The sequence below is a fragment of the Gasterosteus aculeatus genome, chromosome 1 (assembly GCF_964276395.1).
Source record: "Gasterosteus aculeatus chromosome 1, fGasAcu3.hap1.1, whole genome shotgun sequence".
NCBI classification, from domain to species: domain Eukaryota; kingdom Metazoa; phylum Chordata; class Actinopteri; order Perciformes; family Gasterosteidae; genus Gasterosteus; species Gasterosteus aculeatus.
Genome location: NC_135688.1, coordinates 6,157,264 through 6,176,423, shown reverse-complemented (window position 1 = coordinate 6,176,423; position 19,160 = coordinate 6,157,264). Strand labels below are relative to the sequence as shown.

The 19,160-nt window shown below is 43.0% G+C and overlaps 1 protein-coding gene and 1 long non-coding RNA gene across 3 annotated transcripts; both read right to left on the bottom strand.

The window, feature by feature from the left end:
* Positions 1-3,402: 3,402 nt before the first annotated feature.
* On the bottom strand, positions 3,403-13,745 carry scn2b (sodium channel, voltage-gated, type II, beta). 2 transcript variants are annotated; one of them, XM_040181670.2, is made up of 5 exons: positions 13,506-13,745; positions 8,650-8,810; positions 8,345-8,561; positions 7,589-7,781; positions 3,403-6,153 (listed from the first exon to the last, which is right to left on the bottom strand). In XM_040181670.2, the coding sequence occupies exons 1-5, from the start codon at positions 13,576-13,578 to the stop codon at positions 6,123-6,125; spliced, it is 675 nt and encodes a 224-aa protein (XP_040037604.1). In that variant the 5' UTR covers positions 13,579-13,745; the 3' UTR covers positions 3,403-6,122. The 2 variants fall into 2 exon arrangements, with proteins under 2 accessions (XP_040037604.1, XP_077954483.1); XM_078098357.1 differs by lacking the exon at positions 3,403-6,153 and adding an exon at positions 6,161-6,710 and having other exon boundaries at positions 13,506-13,739.
* Positions 13,746-15,598: 1,853 nt separating this feature from the next.
* Positions 15,599-18,915, bottom strand: LOC144400836 (uncharacterized). Its single transcript, XR_013462776.1, has 4 exons — positions 18,658-18,915; positions 17,838-17,891; positions 16,692-16,767; positions 15,599-16,098 (listed from the first exon to the last, which is right to left on the bottom strand). It is a non-coding gene; the product is annotated as an uncharacterized LOC144400836 (long non-coding RNA).
* Between the last annotated feature and the right edge of the window lie 245 nt (positions 18,916-19,160).

Genomic DNA, 19,160 nt, shown 5'->3' with positions numbered 1-19,160 from the left:
CACAAGCTCAGGCCTGTTTTTCTAATATCATATTTTACTTGGCACATTTGACAACAATCCAGAAACTGCCAAAAACTGTGCCGATGTAAGCCAATTTGTTGCGAAAGGTCCAGACGGGATCCTTTGAGGTCCGTGGACCAGAGCTCAGCCCGTCATCCATCATCTGTTCATGAAACCTTTACCATCAATGAATGGGACTTCACTGGAAAGACCTGTCCTCGAGGTATACGCTCTTTGGCTTTCAATCACATTGTCCCGGACTACCTTCAGTGGACTGAAGCTGTAAACCGGTCTTAGTCGAAATGCCTTTGCCTGCAAAGCACAAAGGTGCAGTAAGTCAACTGTGTGTCAATCACACAGCCTGAGCAGTACACAATCTAGCTCAGTACACCATCTAGCTCAGCCTTGAGCACGACGCGATGGCAGTGAAGGGTCACCGGTCCACTACTTGAATGTGCAGTGTGACCTCTTTCACAGGATTTATGACTTCCTTGCACATTGAGCGGCATGCCAGCGGTGTTGTAACTGCTAGAAACAAGGATGGGTACAAATACCTTGTTGGACTTGGTGGATGAACTGACTTTTGGCACTGAAGACTTGCACAGGTGAGGCAAAATGGGACTGTTCTTTATCTGTTATCTGCCAGAACTTCATGTGCAACCCCACCACCACCACCACCTACTTCTACTGTGGAACATAATTGACACCACGGTCCATCTACATATCACAGAAAATTATTCATGCATCCGATTAGTCATACTTAACTTCCCCACATCCACCTCAGTACACCCACTACATTGTGCCTTTGTGCTGCTTGGCAGGCTGCCGAAAGAGAATAACAAGATTCTATGACATTTCATTTTCAAGTATTCTGATGCTTTATTCCCAACATTGCTTCATTATATACCTTTGTGCTATAGTTTTTATCCTATGCTATCCTTTTTTTTCTCCATTATTTTTACTTTATTATCTCTGGAATCATATAGTGCAAAGGGAAAATGTACAGTACATCATGACTTAAGCTTTATTTCTGTTACCACTTTTCTGCTTCCCTGTTTCATTTCCTACATTTTGCCGGGTGCTTCACTTCATCGCTCACACACACATGCACATGCCGATGTTTTATTGTGCATGTGGGGGGGTGATCGATGAGGGACATACATACCTTATTGGAGCAGGCTCCATGTAGATAAATATGTCAGTGGATGTCACAGGGACATGCATAAATACACACACGTATATGAATGAGGTAGAATGAGATGCAAACATGCATCCATGAATGCATACATGCGTCTTTGCATATACAGGCCAAAACACATTGTCACATGTGAGCGCACACACACACACACACACACACACACACACACACACACACCTGCCTCATGGACAGGGTGACCTTGGATGCGGTGTAAAGAAGGGAGGCGGAGCAAAAGAGGACATTACACTGATGAGAGGAGAGGAGGAAGGATCAGAAGGAGTAAGAGGAAAGAGAAGGAGGAGATGGCAGAAGGAGGAGAGAAGCAGGGGAGGGGAGGAGGGATGGCAGGAGGCAAAGGAGGGAGGTGAGATGAGAGGCGGAGGGAGGAGGGGGAGAGGAGGATCTGTTTCTGGGACGGCCAAGGCAGCTGAACGCTGCGGCGAAGCCACGCAGCCAAACTGCTCCAGAGCTACCGACAGACACTCGCCTCTCAGCCGCTACCTTTCCTCTCTCTCTCTCTCTCTCTCTCTCTCGCCATGCCTCCATCTTCCCACCACTCTCACCTCCCACTCTGGTTAACCTTCTCCTCACCCTTTACTTCCACCTCCCCCCTACTCACCCTATTTCTCTTTTCTCTTTGCACCAGCCCGTGAGTGAGCAGATTTCAGAAAGCATCCTGAGTGGATGAGTTGTGCGTGGGGCGGGCCTCCCTCCATACCCCTTCCTTTTCATCTGTCCTCCCTCTTTTTCCTCACCCTTTCTTCATTTATTCCTATCATAAATGTCATCATCTCCATTCTTGTCTTTCCGTCCCATTCCTGTTGTCTTGTCGCCGCGGTTCGATGTCCTGCTCTTGTCTCTCCGTCCATCATTCTTTCGGCGGGGGAAGAGGGACCTTCAAAAGGTGAGTCCCGTCTGAAGTTAAGAGCAGGGCTGCAGTGCATACCTGTGCAGAGGATGCAGCCGGCCTCTCGGGGGAGATTCGGGTTTGGAGGTTTTCAGCCTCACAGTTTGTTGTGGTGCCTTATGTTTGTATCTCACGGTTTGGAGTTTAAAAACTGCAATTATTTGCTTGATGTGGGCAAGCGAGGGCTTGATGTATAGAAGTGTGAATCTTGAAAAGTCTGCTGGTTAGTGTGTGTGAGTGTGTGCGCAGGTGGTGTAACTTCACTCACTATTTTGTATAATGTTTTTGGGATAAAAACTATTCAATATATACGGTGGAAATAAATAATATTTTTTTACTACTTAACTTCAACGGCTCCTAGAATTGAATTGGTGCGAAAGCAATGTGCATTACATGTATTTTCTCACTGTGTTTAGAAGTGACAGTCTGCGCAGCAGCCTATTTCACTCAAGCATTTATTTGTGACATGCATTGTCTGTGAACGAAAGTGATCATCATTTCGCTTTAAAACATCATTTAGTTCTTCGCACATCCGCAGTGCATGCAGAAATTTGACCCCTTGTCTCCATGGAAAAAGGCTGCTGGGCTGACGCAGTGACGGGTGCAAAGCAGCCAAAAGACATGCAGGGTCATCTGAAATTTAAAAAAAGAGAAGGAGGCTCATCTGCTACTGGAATGCACTGCTGGACTGGAAATGCACCTGCCAATCAAATACATGCAAAGGCGCAGCTAGATTGTTACCTGAATTACCTCGCAAGACGAAATGGCTGCGATTTGCATATTCCTTTCTATTAGTATTATAGAGAGCCTTGCGCTATTAACTCAATTAAACCAACGCACGCAGGGCTATTTTTGGTCTGGGCTACATTTCAGAACCAAAAAGAAAACCACATTTCCCTGCAAAAGCTGAAATTACATCGTCCCCCATTTAAAAAGTGACCTTTGGCTGACTCTCAGTGGAGCACTTCCAGGTTGAGACGGGAGTGCAGCCTGGTTTGAGTCTTGCTGCTGCTCACAATACATGCGTAGTGTCAAAGCACATGAGCGTACTGTGGAGCAGTCAACACTGATGCCCTGATATGAGGCTTTGAATGGAGTTGGTAGGGCCCTTTCTCTGTGGATCTGCATGTTTCCACTTGTCCTTGTCCGTGTCCTAGCACCATGTAAATACACGCCAGGGGACTCTTGACTGGCCTGCAGTTGTAAATGCTGGCTTGCTGTAGCTGTCTGCCCATTTAGTAATGTGATGAGGATAATGGACAGATGGATAAAAAGTGGAATACAGAGAACCGCGACATTTTCCTTTCAACATCTTTATTCAAAATACACCATGTGATGACAGCTGCATGGTCAAAGGCAGCAAAGTGCAAGCATTATTTTGGTGTTCACTAACATTTAAAGTGGTACAAGAGCAGCTACGGCGGGAAAACCCATAGTCAGAGATAGTAAACAGTGATGCACAATGCTACTCCAGCATACAGTACTATTCTTTTTATTTTTTTCTGATTGAGAAATGAAGTATATACAATATAAAGGTAATCTATCTGACTTCATATTGCGGACAAAACCTCCCTTGTTAAAACTGCTGTCAGTTGGCCCCACATAATATTATCATCACCTCACGGGTCAACCACTCAAACCCTGTGACTTAAACAGGTTTGAGCCCGTTTGGACAGCCGTGTCCCAGGAAATGTGACTATTTCAACACATCGCCATCCTTTTTTGTTATTTACAGCATTGTTGTGGTAAATGACCATGTTCATCAAACACATACATCCCCTATAATTATTAAATCATGAACAAATCAAACCACAAATACCCTCATTAGGTTATAGGCCTTAACAAAGGCTTACACACAGTTTAAAAAAAAAATAATATCTAAAACAAAAAATGAACAAGCCTCCAGAAGAAGCCTTGGAAGAGCCAACCCCTCCTTAACCAGCATGAGACATTACAGATATCATAAAGACATCACCCTGTGAAAGCCGGCCTCCCATCACAACATCAGAGTACAACAAAGCTCACATGCTGCAACATGTAAAAGTCGACGTTAATATTAATCGTACCAAGATACATATATTTCTTTTACATTTAAGGTGCCCCGACGAAAGACGTGATAGAAAAGATACACAAACAAATATTTCCCATTGAACCATACAATCATCATGCCACGTTTCTACAACAGTCCCACTTTCCCATATAACACCTCGTCAAAGTGGCTTCCCTGGTCTCGGCCGATCCGCGTGCCCTCCACTAATTCAACTGATTATATTAGAATTGGTATAAATGTGTTGGAGGTTAAAACAAACACACACATCTTTGATACGCCACTCATGAGATCAAGGCAGTATTTAACAATCTTTTTTTTTTTTAAATGAGCACATGTTTGGATTGAGATACAATGGCTCAGTTTACATTTTATCTCTATAAACCAGGCTCCAGTTGGGAGCTACAATGGAAGCAGATCTTTTTTAAAACATAATTTACAGGGCAGATGAATCTCATACATGGGCAACCAAATACCTCTGAGACATTATTATTGAAAAAAGCCAACCTAAAAATATATAGGCATTAAGAAAAATGAAATCTAAATAGAATTCTGCTGTTATATTTGATAAATAGCGCCACCTGATTGCTACTTATGCGAAAGATCAAACATGCTTTGACCGACTCACATTGCTGCGGCTTCATAAACGTAATCGAGCAATTACACAGAACATGATTGCATCTCTTGCTATTTATGCTTTGTTGATATGCACTGTTGGACATGCAGTCGTGGCAGTATTGTAAGCTGTACATGATGCAGTTGACCAAGTAGATGATTCTACCTATTTGCAATTCAGCACCTTTCTGTCAGTCGTGACCACAAACATCTTGTGTCCTACTTTGGATCATTTGGTTTTATCCCCTGTGCTACTGTGCGTGCAATATTTGTCAAGGATGAGGATGAACTATACAACTTGTGGCTGTTTTATTAAGTTCCCCCCATTATTAATTATTTAATGTTGTCACTCGTGCAAATTAGGTGATTGTGTTTGCAGAGATTTTCCACATGGAATAGTCTTTGATATGTTTCTGACATAAATACTGGCATGTATCAACCGTAATCAACTTAATTTAATCCATAACGACGTCCTTTTCACCCAGTAACATTGTTTATACGGTAAAGCATTTGAAGAAGAAGAGCACAACTCAATCAAATCACGTGCAATACAGTGTGTGTTTTTGCCACTGATCGGCTCACGTTGACTCACGAGTTACAGAAAACATGGGCAGACCAAAGAAAAAGTTTACTTTACTTAAGTTGGGCTTCGGAGTCTTACATTATTCAGCCATGACATTGAAAAAACAAGGGTTTTAATTCTCTGTATTTTGCATTTGATGATGTTGTCAAACAACCTGAGCCTGGCAAACACAATAGACATTAAATTGTTTATTTTATTTTTGGCGCACCATTGACAATTGCAATGTCAAAGGTCTGTATTCCCAACAGCCTGAGAATACACAGAAAACCGCCGTCACTACACTCAAATAGAACAGCGGCATCTATGTTGTTAGTTACAGCGGTGCTTTTTCCTGATTTTAAAAGTCAAAATGTCTGCTGTGAAAAACGACTCCTGAGCAGAGTAAATAATCACATTCTACTGAATATGCAGGGCAGTGTTTTTTTGCGAGAAAAACATCCACGCAAGGCTGAGGATTGATTCTCTCTCTCTGTATAACTGCAACTGTGAATTTAAATTAATACTTGGTGCCAATATGAAGACGTGTTTTTAAGGCTGTGTTGAAAGACACTCGATTCTTAAACCAGAACAAATAGCCACTGGTATTGACTTGTGGCTACGTATAAAAAAAGGAATATGTGTTGAGCAGGAAAGTTGCAGAAAAATGTTCCCTGGCTTTTTTCAAGGAAAAAGACACATCTCACACAGGCGCATAGAAACAGCCACGCACACCCAAGCACACGCATGCAAAGGGAATGGAAGTATCAGTGGACAATGATTCAAGAAGTGCTCACTATAGGTCTTCAGGCAGGGAGTTCTTATGCCTGAAAAGAAAAAGAAAAAAGAGAATAGACATCGTTCAACCTATGCTGGTGATATTCTTGGTTGATGCCTCTGGAAATAAACTTCTCCAGAGATAAAACCTGCAGGTAGAGAGGGACAAAATACACACAAAGAAACTGCAGGCTTGCACACATGCATACATACACTGTAAATGCATTCCTTTTTCAACACACTGCACATCCACGACGCTCTTTTGACGGAGACGTTGATAAATAAAGGTTCTGCATCTGATGGCTTTGACTTTATTGTAATAACTGCGACTTATTGTGACTCTTATGGTAGCACGTAACATGCAAATGGAGCCAAGCCCGGTAAGTCTGGTTTGACTTCAGCGGGTTCCTCGATTTCTTTAAAATGAGTTTGCGTTTCACATTTTGCTTTCTCTACACAGACCATGTCGGGTTTGGTAGCGGACATGTTGTTCAAGACAGACAACAGGAACAGTCCAGATTGGGTGACATGAGCGGGTATTTACCAGAGTGGGGGGGGGGGGGCTTCACAGGCCGCTGGTTCTATCAGATGACCCAGCTATGGTTGTCTACAGATATAAGAGATGCCCGACAACAGGTTAGCTTTATTCAGTAGAGGAGGAAGGTTTGACGTTTTGAATCCATTTGCAGGAGAGGACAGTTGAGGTACAGTGACGTAGACTGTGTGTTTTTTCTTTCCAGTTATATGTACGAGGCTTCTGTGGAACCAGTCCAGTTATATGGACTTTACTCCCATGGGAACCCTTTGATAAACAAGTTATATTAGTTTGCCTTCCAAGCCTCTAGGACTTTATTAAAATGCAAGGTAATATCTCACATCTTTTCTGATGTAAACTATGTGAGTGCTGGTGTTTGTCCACTTCTCAAGCCCCAGCACGCACACGCACTCGCACTCACACACACACACACACACACGCACACGCACACACACACACACACAGTTTAGAGTCACGCCTTGATTTTGACAACCTGTGCCACTGGCAAGCGGTGAGAGGAGAGAGAAGAAAAGAGGGAAAAGATGCTGATTGGCTCACCGCAAGAATGTCTGTGTGTCAGTAATGAATCCTAATTATCAACGACACACAATGGATAATGTGAATCTAATAACAAAGTATAAATAATAATGTATCATAACACACATGAGTGATGTTAATTTTCTCATGAGACCTACCCGGTCCTAATTGAGGTTTTATGGATAGAATAATGCAGGTGTAAAAAAGTGCTTCAGTTTAATGTCATTTAAAATGAGACATATTAAAACAGCCTTTGTAGCCATTTTTAGGAAAGTTTTGTGTATTTTTTTCTCCAGGAAAATGTGTTCATTCCTGCTGATACCAGCAGAACAGGCGCTGGGAATGAAAAAGCTGGCTTAGTACTTCTGCTATCTTCTTGGACTACAACTATTTAGGATGTTGAGATGTCTTACTTGTTCCCCTCTTCTGCAACAACCTCAGCGTCCAGTTTTTCCTCCTCCTCCATCTTCTCCTCTGAAATCAGTTCCTTTTTTCGGTGTCGACGGAGACATTTCACCACTAGCATGGAAAGGATCAGCAGAGCTAAAGCTCCGCCCACTGACGCCCCGATCGCAACTGCAATGGTCGAATCCCTCGGAGGCGGAACTGAGGGGAGGAGAAGACGGGGTTAAGTAGTTTGTAGAGGAGGCAGACGAGTGAAATGCTGGCTAAAAGCTTTACTGGGCTCATTAAAGTGGAGTGGGGAGAAAGAAAGTGCTGCAGAGTTAGTCAGGGCTGTGTGCGTGTGCAAGAGTGATGTGTGGGTGCAAACAAAAAAAAAAAGATGCTGAGGGACTTCAACCTCTTACTGGTCATTAAAAAGGTAAAAAGCTGACTCATCGCCATTATGTCCCCACGCTCTATACAAATACACGCACATGTTATATATGATTGCTGTAGGGCATTTATCCTTGGAGGACAACAGTGAGAGAGAGGTCATCAAACTGCAAATTATGACGTATTTTTCGACAAAGCAGTATTTCACATTTCACATTAAGAAGAAAAGACATTATTACAGAATTTCAAAAGTCTCTTTCCGTTTGTGTGCGTTTGGCAGCCGAGGGGTGAATCTGAAGGTTTGAGCTGTGCAGTTTGTGGGAATCTTCACGGCGAGGTGTAGGATTCATGCAGTGTGGTGTCTGCAAGAAGGTGTAGGTTCAGCGTCTTACGTTCGGTGACGACATTGAGCTGTATGCCATGTTGACCTGTGATGCGGTCGGGGGGGTTCCTCACATTGCAGTTGTAGATCCCCTCATCCTCAATCTGAACATTGGACAGAGTGATTGACAGGTCGTTCTTATCCAGGTTCCCGGCAAACATGACCCTCTCCCCAAACCGGTCCGAGCGTAGAGGCACCATCCCTCGTTTCTTATGGTACGCCATGATCTAATAAAGGGAGATAGAGAGACTCTGTACTAAGCCTAAACTTATCAAACGTGGACACCTGTATTTAATGCTTTTTTTTTTTTTTTACCATTTCTTCTGTGTCATTTAGCGTTTCTTGGTAGGTCCAGTTCATCACAAACATGTTGGGATCAATCTTATAACAGGAGGTAAATGTGCAGGGGATTTTGATAGTTGTTCCATTCAGTGCATTGATGCTATTGGGCATGATTACATCCATGCTTGAACAACCTGTAAATAAAAAAACAACAACACACTGTCGTTAATGTCTCAACTTGAATACGGATCTGATGGATGAATACACTGTAATCAAACCAAACTACGCCAAAATCCATACGTGGAATGATTAGGAAAATCAGCGTACTGGAGGCAAGTTACCCTCATGGTGAGCAGGTAAAAGTCTTTGTTAATGAAATTGCAAAATGATATTCCCATTGTTATGTTTCCATTAATTTAGAAGATGTGCAGGGTGATGGCTAATGTTAAATATTTATTCAAACACGATGGACTGATGGAAGTCAAATATGGGATCTGTCAGTCATCACTGGTATGATTTCAATGAAGCTTTTGGGTATCACGGTCTGGCATTAAAACATTTGGGCCTGATGAAAATAGTAGAATAGTAGTCAGGAATTTAGTGTGTCTATCCAAATGAATGCACAGTAATGCGGTTGATTAAGTGATGACATTTGATGGATAAACTGAAAGACCACAAGAGCCTTTTACTGGCACTCATGACCACGTTGCTTAGCGAGAAACTTAAATACACACTGCGACTGCTGCAGTGAGCCATCTTCTATATTTCATCCTTCTAAAATGAAAGACAACAGCATATAACTGCAGATCATGTTACTTGAAATGAAATAACAAGTTTACTCCTCCCTTCTTAACATCACGCCAAAGCTTTCACGCCCCAGACAGAATCTGTGCCTCTCACTCAGGATGTGAGCGTGTGTGTGTGTGTGTGTGTGTGTGTGTGTGTGTGACGGGACTCTGCACCATTCTTTCCTCTGCAGTCGGGTGTTTTCTGGCTCCCTTCCCGCTGCTGCTGCTGCTGCTGCACCACTCCACAGGCCTGCCTCTCTGCACCACACACACCCACGCGTATGCAATTTCTGCACCTCCCTCCCTTCGGGCAGATTTATAACACACACACACACGCACACGCATGCACCATTTCCCATGTGCGCAGTTCACTGCAGTCAGGTGTCTTTTAATGCAGCTGCTTCTTCTTACTCCCCCCTATTGGACCTAACCGCATACGCACAAACATCGACACACACACCCTAATGGTCAGAAGTGTGCTAGCCATGCAAGCTTTTTCGATGTCGCAGCAAACATATTTAAACCCCAAAGTCCCTGACACACACACACACACGTAAGCCAAACGCATTTATGGTCCCTTTGCTACTGAAAGCCAAACCCACGTCGGGTTGCTGACTCAGCCTCCGGATGGTGAGAAATGGGCAGATGCAGACGGGGAGAGACGGAGAGTTGCTAACAGATGAAATACTGCAGTGAAGCAGACTCCTCCCTCCCTCTGCCCTCCCTCCTTCTTTCCTCTCGCTTCCTCGACCTCCTCTCCCGCCTCAGTCCTACCGCAACTCCTACGTCCTCTGTCCCATCACTGCCGTGAAAATGAGATTTTGGTTTCTCCCCATCGTCACTCTCTGCGCCCCCACCCCCCCCCCCAACTCCCTCCAAGCCCATCATTCTCTCTCTCTCTTACGCACTTGATTTTCCCTCCATTGTTCTCTACTCCAACAAGGTCATTGCATGAAAGAAAAGGTAGGAGTGTTATGTCACCTCTTCCACCTCTTCATGTACGTGTGCACCTAAAGCGCTCCGCGGCATCGTGGTGTATTGGACTCACACATGGGCGAGAGGACGCAAGTTACAGACCAACAGATGGTAAGTATATGTGTATGTAACAAAATGCAGATCTTACAGGAGTAGTCATGACGCCCAAACTCTTTTTGAATTAGCATTTTAAAAAAAGAAAGGTAAAATGTGGCCTTCGGGGCTTCTGTAAGCAGTATTGTCATCCTGTATGCTTTTTCATTTTAACCGAGAAGATGATTGCTGAACTTAAATTGTTGGACGGGTGGACAGGTGCAATAAATAATACAGTGAACTTTAAAAATGAGTTTGAGCAGGAATCCACTGATGACCAGCTTGACAAAAAGACAGACAGCTTTTCAAGAGTCTCTTCTAAAAGTGATGTGAAGGTGCTTGTAAGGGGCAGAATTTAGAGGCTCTACTTTCCAGGATGATAAATTACAGGGACTGAGCTGTACGATCCCTGAAAGTACCCCCACCCAATTATTTGGAAATGGAGAGTATCAACTGGACAATCACTCTGCTGCTGCTTAGCGCCTCGACGCTTTCTCCTGTTGGGTCATTTGGTTACGGTGGAGACGTTGCAGACGGCGCTCAGCGGTTGGTCAGCGTCGCTCAAGCCAGCAAAGAGCAGCATTAGCGGCATTGATGAAAAAGTGAATCATGGGTTTGCAACTTGACCGCCGGCCACCAAAGCCCCCGGAGCCGACCTGTGTTTTGTGGCGGGTGTGTTTACCACAGCATGCTGCCATTAAATGGTTAGAAGTCATAAGTAGTGCTGATAGTGTTGACTCGGTAAAGAGGGACTTAGCTCCGGTGCCCGCTGCATTCTGCACACTCAGGTACCAACGGTCAGCAGTCGATTCCAAGGAGAGACCCGAGGGGACGGAGATGCTTTTTTCTCAGACTCCTCCATGATTAGACCGGTAAAGCAGTTTGCGGCAAACTCCGTAAAGTTATGAAAAACAAAGCACGGACCACAGCATCATCATGTGGTAAGTTAATGTAATATTAGCACAGACAGGAGCCCATTATCCAGGAAACTGACCCCTAATTTAAAAGCGGTATTTCAGGCGTAATTATTCCACAGGCCCATAGTTGTTTGAGACCACCGATTACATATACGAAATTTTATTGACATTTCTATTCTATTCACTTTGTCAGTGTGATGCATGATTGACAGTGTCATGTCTACTTCTGATAGAGTCACATGTCTGGGTGCTTTAAGAAACATTGGGGTGACACTTGCAAAAAGCCTTGGAAGGGTTTGAATGGAGTCTACGGGAGATACAAACATGGAGACCCATGAAGCACAGAAGCGTGTGAGTGAATAGAGACAGACATAAAGGTAGCGTGTTAAAACATTAGTGGTTTGGAGCCGTGACATTTCTGTTCAGCAAACAAAAAGGTAAAGCTGAAATCTGAAGAGAAAACTGAACATCTCATAAATGAGAAACATCAGCAGCTCTATCACACTTTCAAGGTGTATTTCTAAAGGAATGTATACAACTAATTCAAAACCCTGCTTTAGACCTTAATAAAGGGATACGCAGAGAACTGTATAGGAAAAACACTGATACTTCATTAGTCTGGAAAGTTGTGTGAGTCTTTTTCACAGAGGACTTTAAATGGCAAAATGAGAAAAGTAAATTCAATTTACTGATGCTTTCTTTACTTTTATCAACCACGTAGGATTTACAAGTCATCGGCAATAGTATCGCACACTGAAGCTGGGACTGAGTTGTGGCAGTTTCACCTGATTTAATAATGCTAGTGATTTAAGAGGTGCCAGTGCATGAAAAGCAGCTGCCTTTTCTTTGCAGCGCGCTGCTGCCACCCTGTGCCAGTTGGATTGCAACTGCAAGACCGAGGTTTGCTGAGTGAGGCTCAAACCATCATGGTGGGAAACTGCAACGGCTTCACAAGTCCTGAGAAGTCGGCGGGATGCTGGAAGGCAGGAGGCTTCCAAAAGGTTGTACGCAACATGTGTTCCGTTCACTATTCAAAGAGGAACGCACCGATCTCCTCAGTCAAACGTTTCAGATTGGACTTTAAGGGACGATGACGTTTTGGAACTGGATGTACATTTGATTTCCCATCAAAGTGTACAAACATGTTTTGTATTGTTTTGCATTACATCTGATTCCCCTACTGATCACTGATTACTGGTTAAACCTGAATGATCTCTCTAAGTGTCACTTATCAGTGGCAAGGAGTTGCTTCATGGTATATCATTGCTGATGCAGCAGGTAGGGGGGGGCGGGGGGGGGGGTATGTTACACAAGCTCAATGCTGACATATACTGTAACCCAAAACTGGTTTATATAATAGAGATTCATTCATTCATTAGGCTTTCGATTGTAAATCTGCATTTAAGCCTCATGTGATCATCCACGTGTTTTGATCTCTCTTCATCTGTAAATGAGCACGAAGCGGTTTGGCTTTGGACATTCTGCTTTTCCCATCTGCCCCCTCATGTGTTCATGTAGCTAATATGCAGATGAGCCAATGAATAGGTTTGTATTGCTCCTGCAAACAAGGCCCCATAATACCCACAGACCTCCTGCAGCCTACACGGTGTCTCTGTGTGCACAAGGAGCGAATATGCATTCTGTCCAAATCCCGTTTAAAGGCTGCGATGCTGCAGGGCAGTCATGTCAATAAAGGCTAAGTAGAGACGTATAGACGGAGGAGGGGGGCGGGGGGGGGGGGGGGGGGGGGGGGATGACCACAACAGACCACAATTCAGTTTAACTGAAAGCAGTCCAGGAAAAGCCACAATATAATGTTGGGTTTTCAATGGGCGACTTCCATCAAACTCGGGACACGATGGAATAACAATTGACCATGATATCCCATTACAACCATTATCTCTCTCTCTCACACACACACACACACACACACACACACACACACACACACACACACACACACACACACACACACACACACACACACACACACACAGTGACATATGATGGAAAGGGCCTCAAGCTGCAGCGGTTTTCGGGTGCTATCATGCCATTGAGCTGTTGGTCCTCGTCTGTTTCGCGGTCTGGATCGATTTGTCTCTTTCGGGTTTCTTACCGGAGAACAGCAGCAGCATCGCCGCGCTCAGCAGCTGGACGCCGGTCCTCCTTTCCTGCGCCGGCGAAGACATTTTCTCTCCTTCTTATTAGACTATGAACAAGGATGGGTTAGTAAAATATTACGTCTGACAGAAAAAGAGCAGCAAATCGTTATTGTGTGCATTAAAATCCTAAATCTTTCTGTTTTTTTTAAAAGGGGATTCAGAGGCAGTTCGTGGCTGACGGTGTCTGACGCCTAGTGGTGGTTGGTCTCGTGGTTGTCGGCTCGCTGGAGGCGTGGGAGGGAGGGCGGTGCAGGAAACCGCTGGAATTAGATGGAGGATGACTCAATAATAATAATAATAATAATAATAACTATCGTAAAAAATCTATTAGAGCAACATATAAGCGTAGAAGGGGGACATTTAAAATCACGTGGGTGACAACGTGCAAACACGACGATCCAACTGACCATTTGTTAATCACATAAGATACATTTATTTATCAATCGAAATTCAATAACGACTATTTCAGGATGTAACATCAGCTATTGTATGTAAGACCTTAATGAATACGTGTGTAACATTACGTTTACGTTGGCTTTGTGTAAATAATGTCTGCGTTATGGCATCATTCTACTCAGAAGAACGAGGCTGCCGTGCAGGCAAACAGACAAATAAGCAGAGAACCAGATCGACCTCCCTCTTTCAACCCGTTCCTCCATCCATCCTTCTGTGGAGGAGAAATAAAAGAAAAGACAAAAGGCGTCGACTAACTGGTGGTCACAGGTTTCACCTGACCATCCGTCTCCTAAAGGTTTACTCACTGGGGGGCGAAGAGGGTGTGGTTTGAAAGAAATAAAGGCTGGATTAAACTCAATTAAAACATAGGATAAGACTCAATATTTCCTCCGAGCTGAGTAATATTCTAATGTAACGGATGTAATGTAAGGGAAGAAATGGCTGATGCCATCGCATGCAGTGTATAGGAATGAGAGGAGCATTAGCTGAGACAGGAAGACGGGAGTACATTAAAAGGCAGGAGGCACTTAGTGGTTTGAAAACATGAAGCCATTATAGGAGTATAATGGAGGCAGAAAAATAGGCTTGGTTGGTTCCGCCGCTGTAAGGAAAATTGACAGCATATTTGGTCTGTCCGCCTCTTCATCTGCATTGAGGTCATATGCATGAACACCACTGTTCCTGCAAAAAGTCAGAACAGTCTGGGAAAGATACTTCTGTGGTAAAAGGTGATGTCACTTTTCTCTGTGCACCAATCGCAGTTCGGCGACATACTCAATATGTGCTTATTTTGCTGCCACTGTGGGTCACATTCAATCAAACCACACCTGCTCAATCACGTTGAAACATATGGGCTGACTAACACATAGGATTTGTGATTGTTGGAATGATGGAAATCCATAAAACTGTTTAAAAAGATTGTATGTAGTTAGTAGATATTTTACGTTCATCTGTGTGGTAATTGTTACATGTTGATTTCTTTTCGCCCTGATTTTATTTAAAATATTCTTAACAGTACCAAACATCCTCAAACCTATAGTAACTTAAGATATTGTCTCCAAGCAGCCAAAATATGCGACAATGACCGGTTACAACCATCAAGCAAAGGTAGTGGAAGAAATAATGTGTTCTAAATTGACTCTTTGGCCTGAGGCTGGTGCTACATTGGAGCTCGTAATGTGTCCAAAATGAAGATAATCCCATGATTGATTGTGTGAAGCGTGAATGTGTAGTTCATGTGGAACTGCGGATAGTGTATTTTTATTTATGTGCACCATTTGACAGAACCGAGTCCCATCAGAACACAGATGTCGACAATAAAGGTCGCACACTGAACTAGTCAGCTTGACAAATTATTTAACGCTGGAGTCAATGAGAGATTGACAATCTCTCCGCTGTGCCAGACCACACAGGTGACAAAACGCAAGATGAACTGTAGTCACACACTCTGATAATGCCCTTAGCAGTTAAAAAGGCCTAAAAGTTTAACAGCAGTTTCTAAAGGCAGCAGCTTAGAGGTGTTGTCTTGTGTTGTGTTGTCTTGTTGGAAACTGCGCTGTCTTTCTAATATGTCCTCACACACATGCGTTCACAGAGCTGCTGAAGCAACCAGTGAATCATGTTCCAGCTAGTGACATACTCATTATAATACAGCATATTAATGAAATAATACAAGGACTGTCCTCTTCCTCCCTGTCCCCCTTTCCCTCCCATGTTTTTTCTGCAGAGAGACGTTTCCTTGGTTGCTAGGCAGCAGGGTTATTATAGAAGAGTGAATCACTGCTGCGCTGACTGTTGCTGATTTATTACAGACAATCAGAGGTAAGAGGTCTGTTAATAATATAAGACATAAGTGTCACATCTCGCTCTCGCAGTCTCTCTCGCTCTCATATATGTATACAGTATATACACACATCATTTCCTCCTGAAATGTTTCAACTTGAACGGTAACATCAAGCTCTCGCTTTTCATGGAACTTAAAGACTGAAAAGTGTGTGGCTTTCTGGATCTAAGAGGACGAGCAGGAACAGTTTGTTCTTCATCTCTCTTGAAGGACCAACCTTAGAAGACCATCTTCATACAACCTGGCACCTGATTTTGGACAGAGTAAGTATACAATGTCATGAGAAACTGTACCTATGAACAAAAATATCTATTACAATAAAGAAAGTGTGCAACAACTTTCTGGGTTCTTTGTGTCAAATTAGATCACAGTTTTCTGCTGAAGTTGTACATTGTTGTCATTTATTTTTGGTCTTTTCGGACCCCTTTGACAAATTGTCAAAGTGCTAATTGGATTTAAGCATATCAGGAGATGTGTGTTTGTGTAATGAAGGAAGGTGTGGCCCAAGGAGATCAACCCCATACACTATATCAAGGTGTGCATTATTATTAGGCAGCGTCTTTTCCTCAGGTAAAACGGGCCTGAAAAGAGATCTAACTGACTCAGTTAGTCAGAAGTGGTAAAGAGTCTCTCAGAGGGAAGCAGCACTCTTGAAATTGCAAAGATATTGGGCCGTGATCCCGGAACAATTAAACGTTTTGTTGTACATAGCCAAAAGGGTCACAGGAAACGTGTGGAGAAAAAAAGATGCATATTAACTGCCAAGGAATTGAGAAGAATCAAACGGGAAGCTACAACCCATTATCCTCCCGTGCTGCCATATTCCAGAACTGCAACCTACCTGAGTGCCCAGAAGTACAAGGTGTTCAGTGCTCAGGGACATGGCTCAGGTAGGGAAGGCTGAAACCCGACCACCACTGAACAAGACACATAAGTTGAAACGTCAGGACTGGGCCAAGAACAATCTAAAGAGAGATTTTTCAAAGGTTTTATGGCCTGACGAGGTGAGGGTGATGATGGACTGATGAGTGGGCCCGTGGCTGGACCAGTAACGGGCACAGAGCCCCACTGCGTCGACTCAGACACCAGCAAGGTGGGGTTCTGGTATGGGCTGGTATTATTAAAGATTAGCTAGTTGGACCTTTTCGGATTGGTACATGACAAGGTCTATATCTTTCAAGAAGACTGGAATGTTTATTTGTAAATTTTGATTTGTTTGTTTATTATTCTGACCTTAACAGATGGCAATCAACACGTGAGATAGGAATTCTTTCGTTTTTCATTTAGTTGCATACTAATTGTGTATACTAATAGTTTCCCAATAATTGTGCATACATAGATATTCTAAGAAAACCAAAACCTCAGTTTTACTCTCTTAAATATTCAGGTTAGGGGTGTATTGTTATTTCGGATTGATCAAGAGCACTGTAGTTGTTCAACAATAAAAATAATCCTCGAAAATACAACTTAACCTAATTATCAAAAATAAATGCTGCTAATTATCGATAATGTTGCTTACATATATTAAAGCAGTAAACACAACTTTGTCAATTGCGATTAATCACAATTAATGAATTTCAAAATGTGCTGTTAATTCTTTTTAATCGACTGACAACCCTAGTTTAGTGATTCCAAATTTGTATGATAATGTAGCAACTACACAAAGCAGCAATAGGGCCAATATTGCCTTTAACTAATGATTTTCTATAGAGGTCGATGTCAGTGGGACAAGTTCGCTCGTTGAATATTGCCTGTTTAATTGCACCCTGAATCGGGGGGCAGACGGATGGTGGGATTGATCACTCAGATGTTGGGCTTCCATTGACGACATAGACCAGCTCTTTCTTACTGCACCCTGAGGACCTCAGAGAGGGGATGAGTGAGCAGAAGGAAGAGCAACTCTCTGAAGATTGAGACACTGGGAGCAGTGTCACAATTTTGCTGCTTTTTTGCATCTAAGTACCCACAATTAAAATGAATTATTTACCAGATTCATCGTCTAAATCGCTCAAATGTCCGATATGGAGATTAGGAACTTGATCTGCAACAAGAGCAAATAAGACATGATTCCCTCTCATTATTTTGTGAGTCAGTATGCAAAAAAAAACGCACACACAAACACACACATACATGCACCGACAATAAACAGTTTTTAAATGACATTTGTAACTGTACTTATCTCTGGATCCAGAGGAGGGTGCTGTGACTCCATGATACAGACATACACGCGTTGGAAAGCAACTTTCTTTGTTTAAACATTACTAATGAGACATCTTTCTGAACAAATCCACCAAGCAAGTTTTCTTGAGCTTATTACGCATTAGTATCTGCTCTGGGAAAAAAAAGGTCTTACATTTGGTCTGGGGAAGTTGTCCTAATGAGATGAAATCTTTTAAATTTTAAGCCAACTTTCATTATATATATATATATATATATATATATATATATATATATATATATATATATATATATATATATATATATATATATATTATCTAAAGACAATTAGATATTGTATGCTAATATTAGGATACTTTAGCAGACACAATTTGTTCACATACACATTTTTCAGAGCGGAAGAAGATAATGACCACATACTTCACCTGATGTTCCCTGCATTTATCTCTGATAACCACAACCAATTATTATCAACCATTTACAATTACCATTCATTTTTAAATGTAAAAGGGTAGTTTCTAATAAACCTGGCAAACAGCTCCCTCTTTTTGCCTTTTTTTTTCTTCATCAGAAAACCCCCATAATTCAGAAGAAGCCCAGGGGGGGCAACTAAGCAGAAGGTTTGATACCTTAATGCTCCTCCAGCTAAGCTCAGACGTCCACACAGCCTCACCGGGATAAGAGCTCCACCCAGTTTGATGTAATGTTTGATTGACAGCTCTGTTCTTCTGACCCCCCTCCCTCATTTCGTCTTCCGCACACGTCCATCTCGTCCCTTGCTTCTGACACCGCAGACTCTTTGATCACTCTCCGTGTTTGCACTGCGCTGCAGAGAACAGCCGAGGACTACAGTGAGAGGAGGAGTGGAAGAGAAGGAAAGTCTTTGTTTTTTCTCTCTGTGGCATCTTGCCTTGTGGGAGTGAAGCTCTTTGTGGGGAATTTGCGAGCTTAACACTGGCGTGTGTGTGTGTGTGTGTGTGTCTCAGTGTGAAGGAACCCGGGAGACCGCGGCGGTCTCTCTCTCTCTCTCTCTTGTTGACTTCTAAAAGTCCTCCAGTGGCCTGAGACATGACGCTGTACCACGTCCCGCTAACCAAAAGGATGAGAGGACGAAAGCTGCAAAGGAAAGCAA

Bases quoted from the DNA above. Each gene is read 5' to 3' on its own strand.
- scn2b (XM_040181670.2), bottom strand. From the start codon at position 13,578: ATGTCTTCGCCGGCGCAGGAAAGGAGGACCGGCGTCCAGCTGCTGAGC. The intron at 8,562-8,649 runs GTAAAAAAAAAA...TCCCTTTATTAG, and splicing joins TAAATGACACAGAAGAAATG to ATCATGGCGTACCATAAGAA. The intron at 6,154-7,588 runs GTAAGACATCTC...TTTTCTTTTCAG, and splicing joins GTTGCAGAAGAGGGGAACAA to GCATAAGAACTCCCTGCCTG.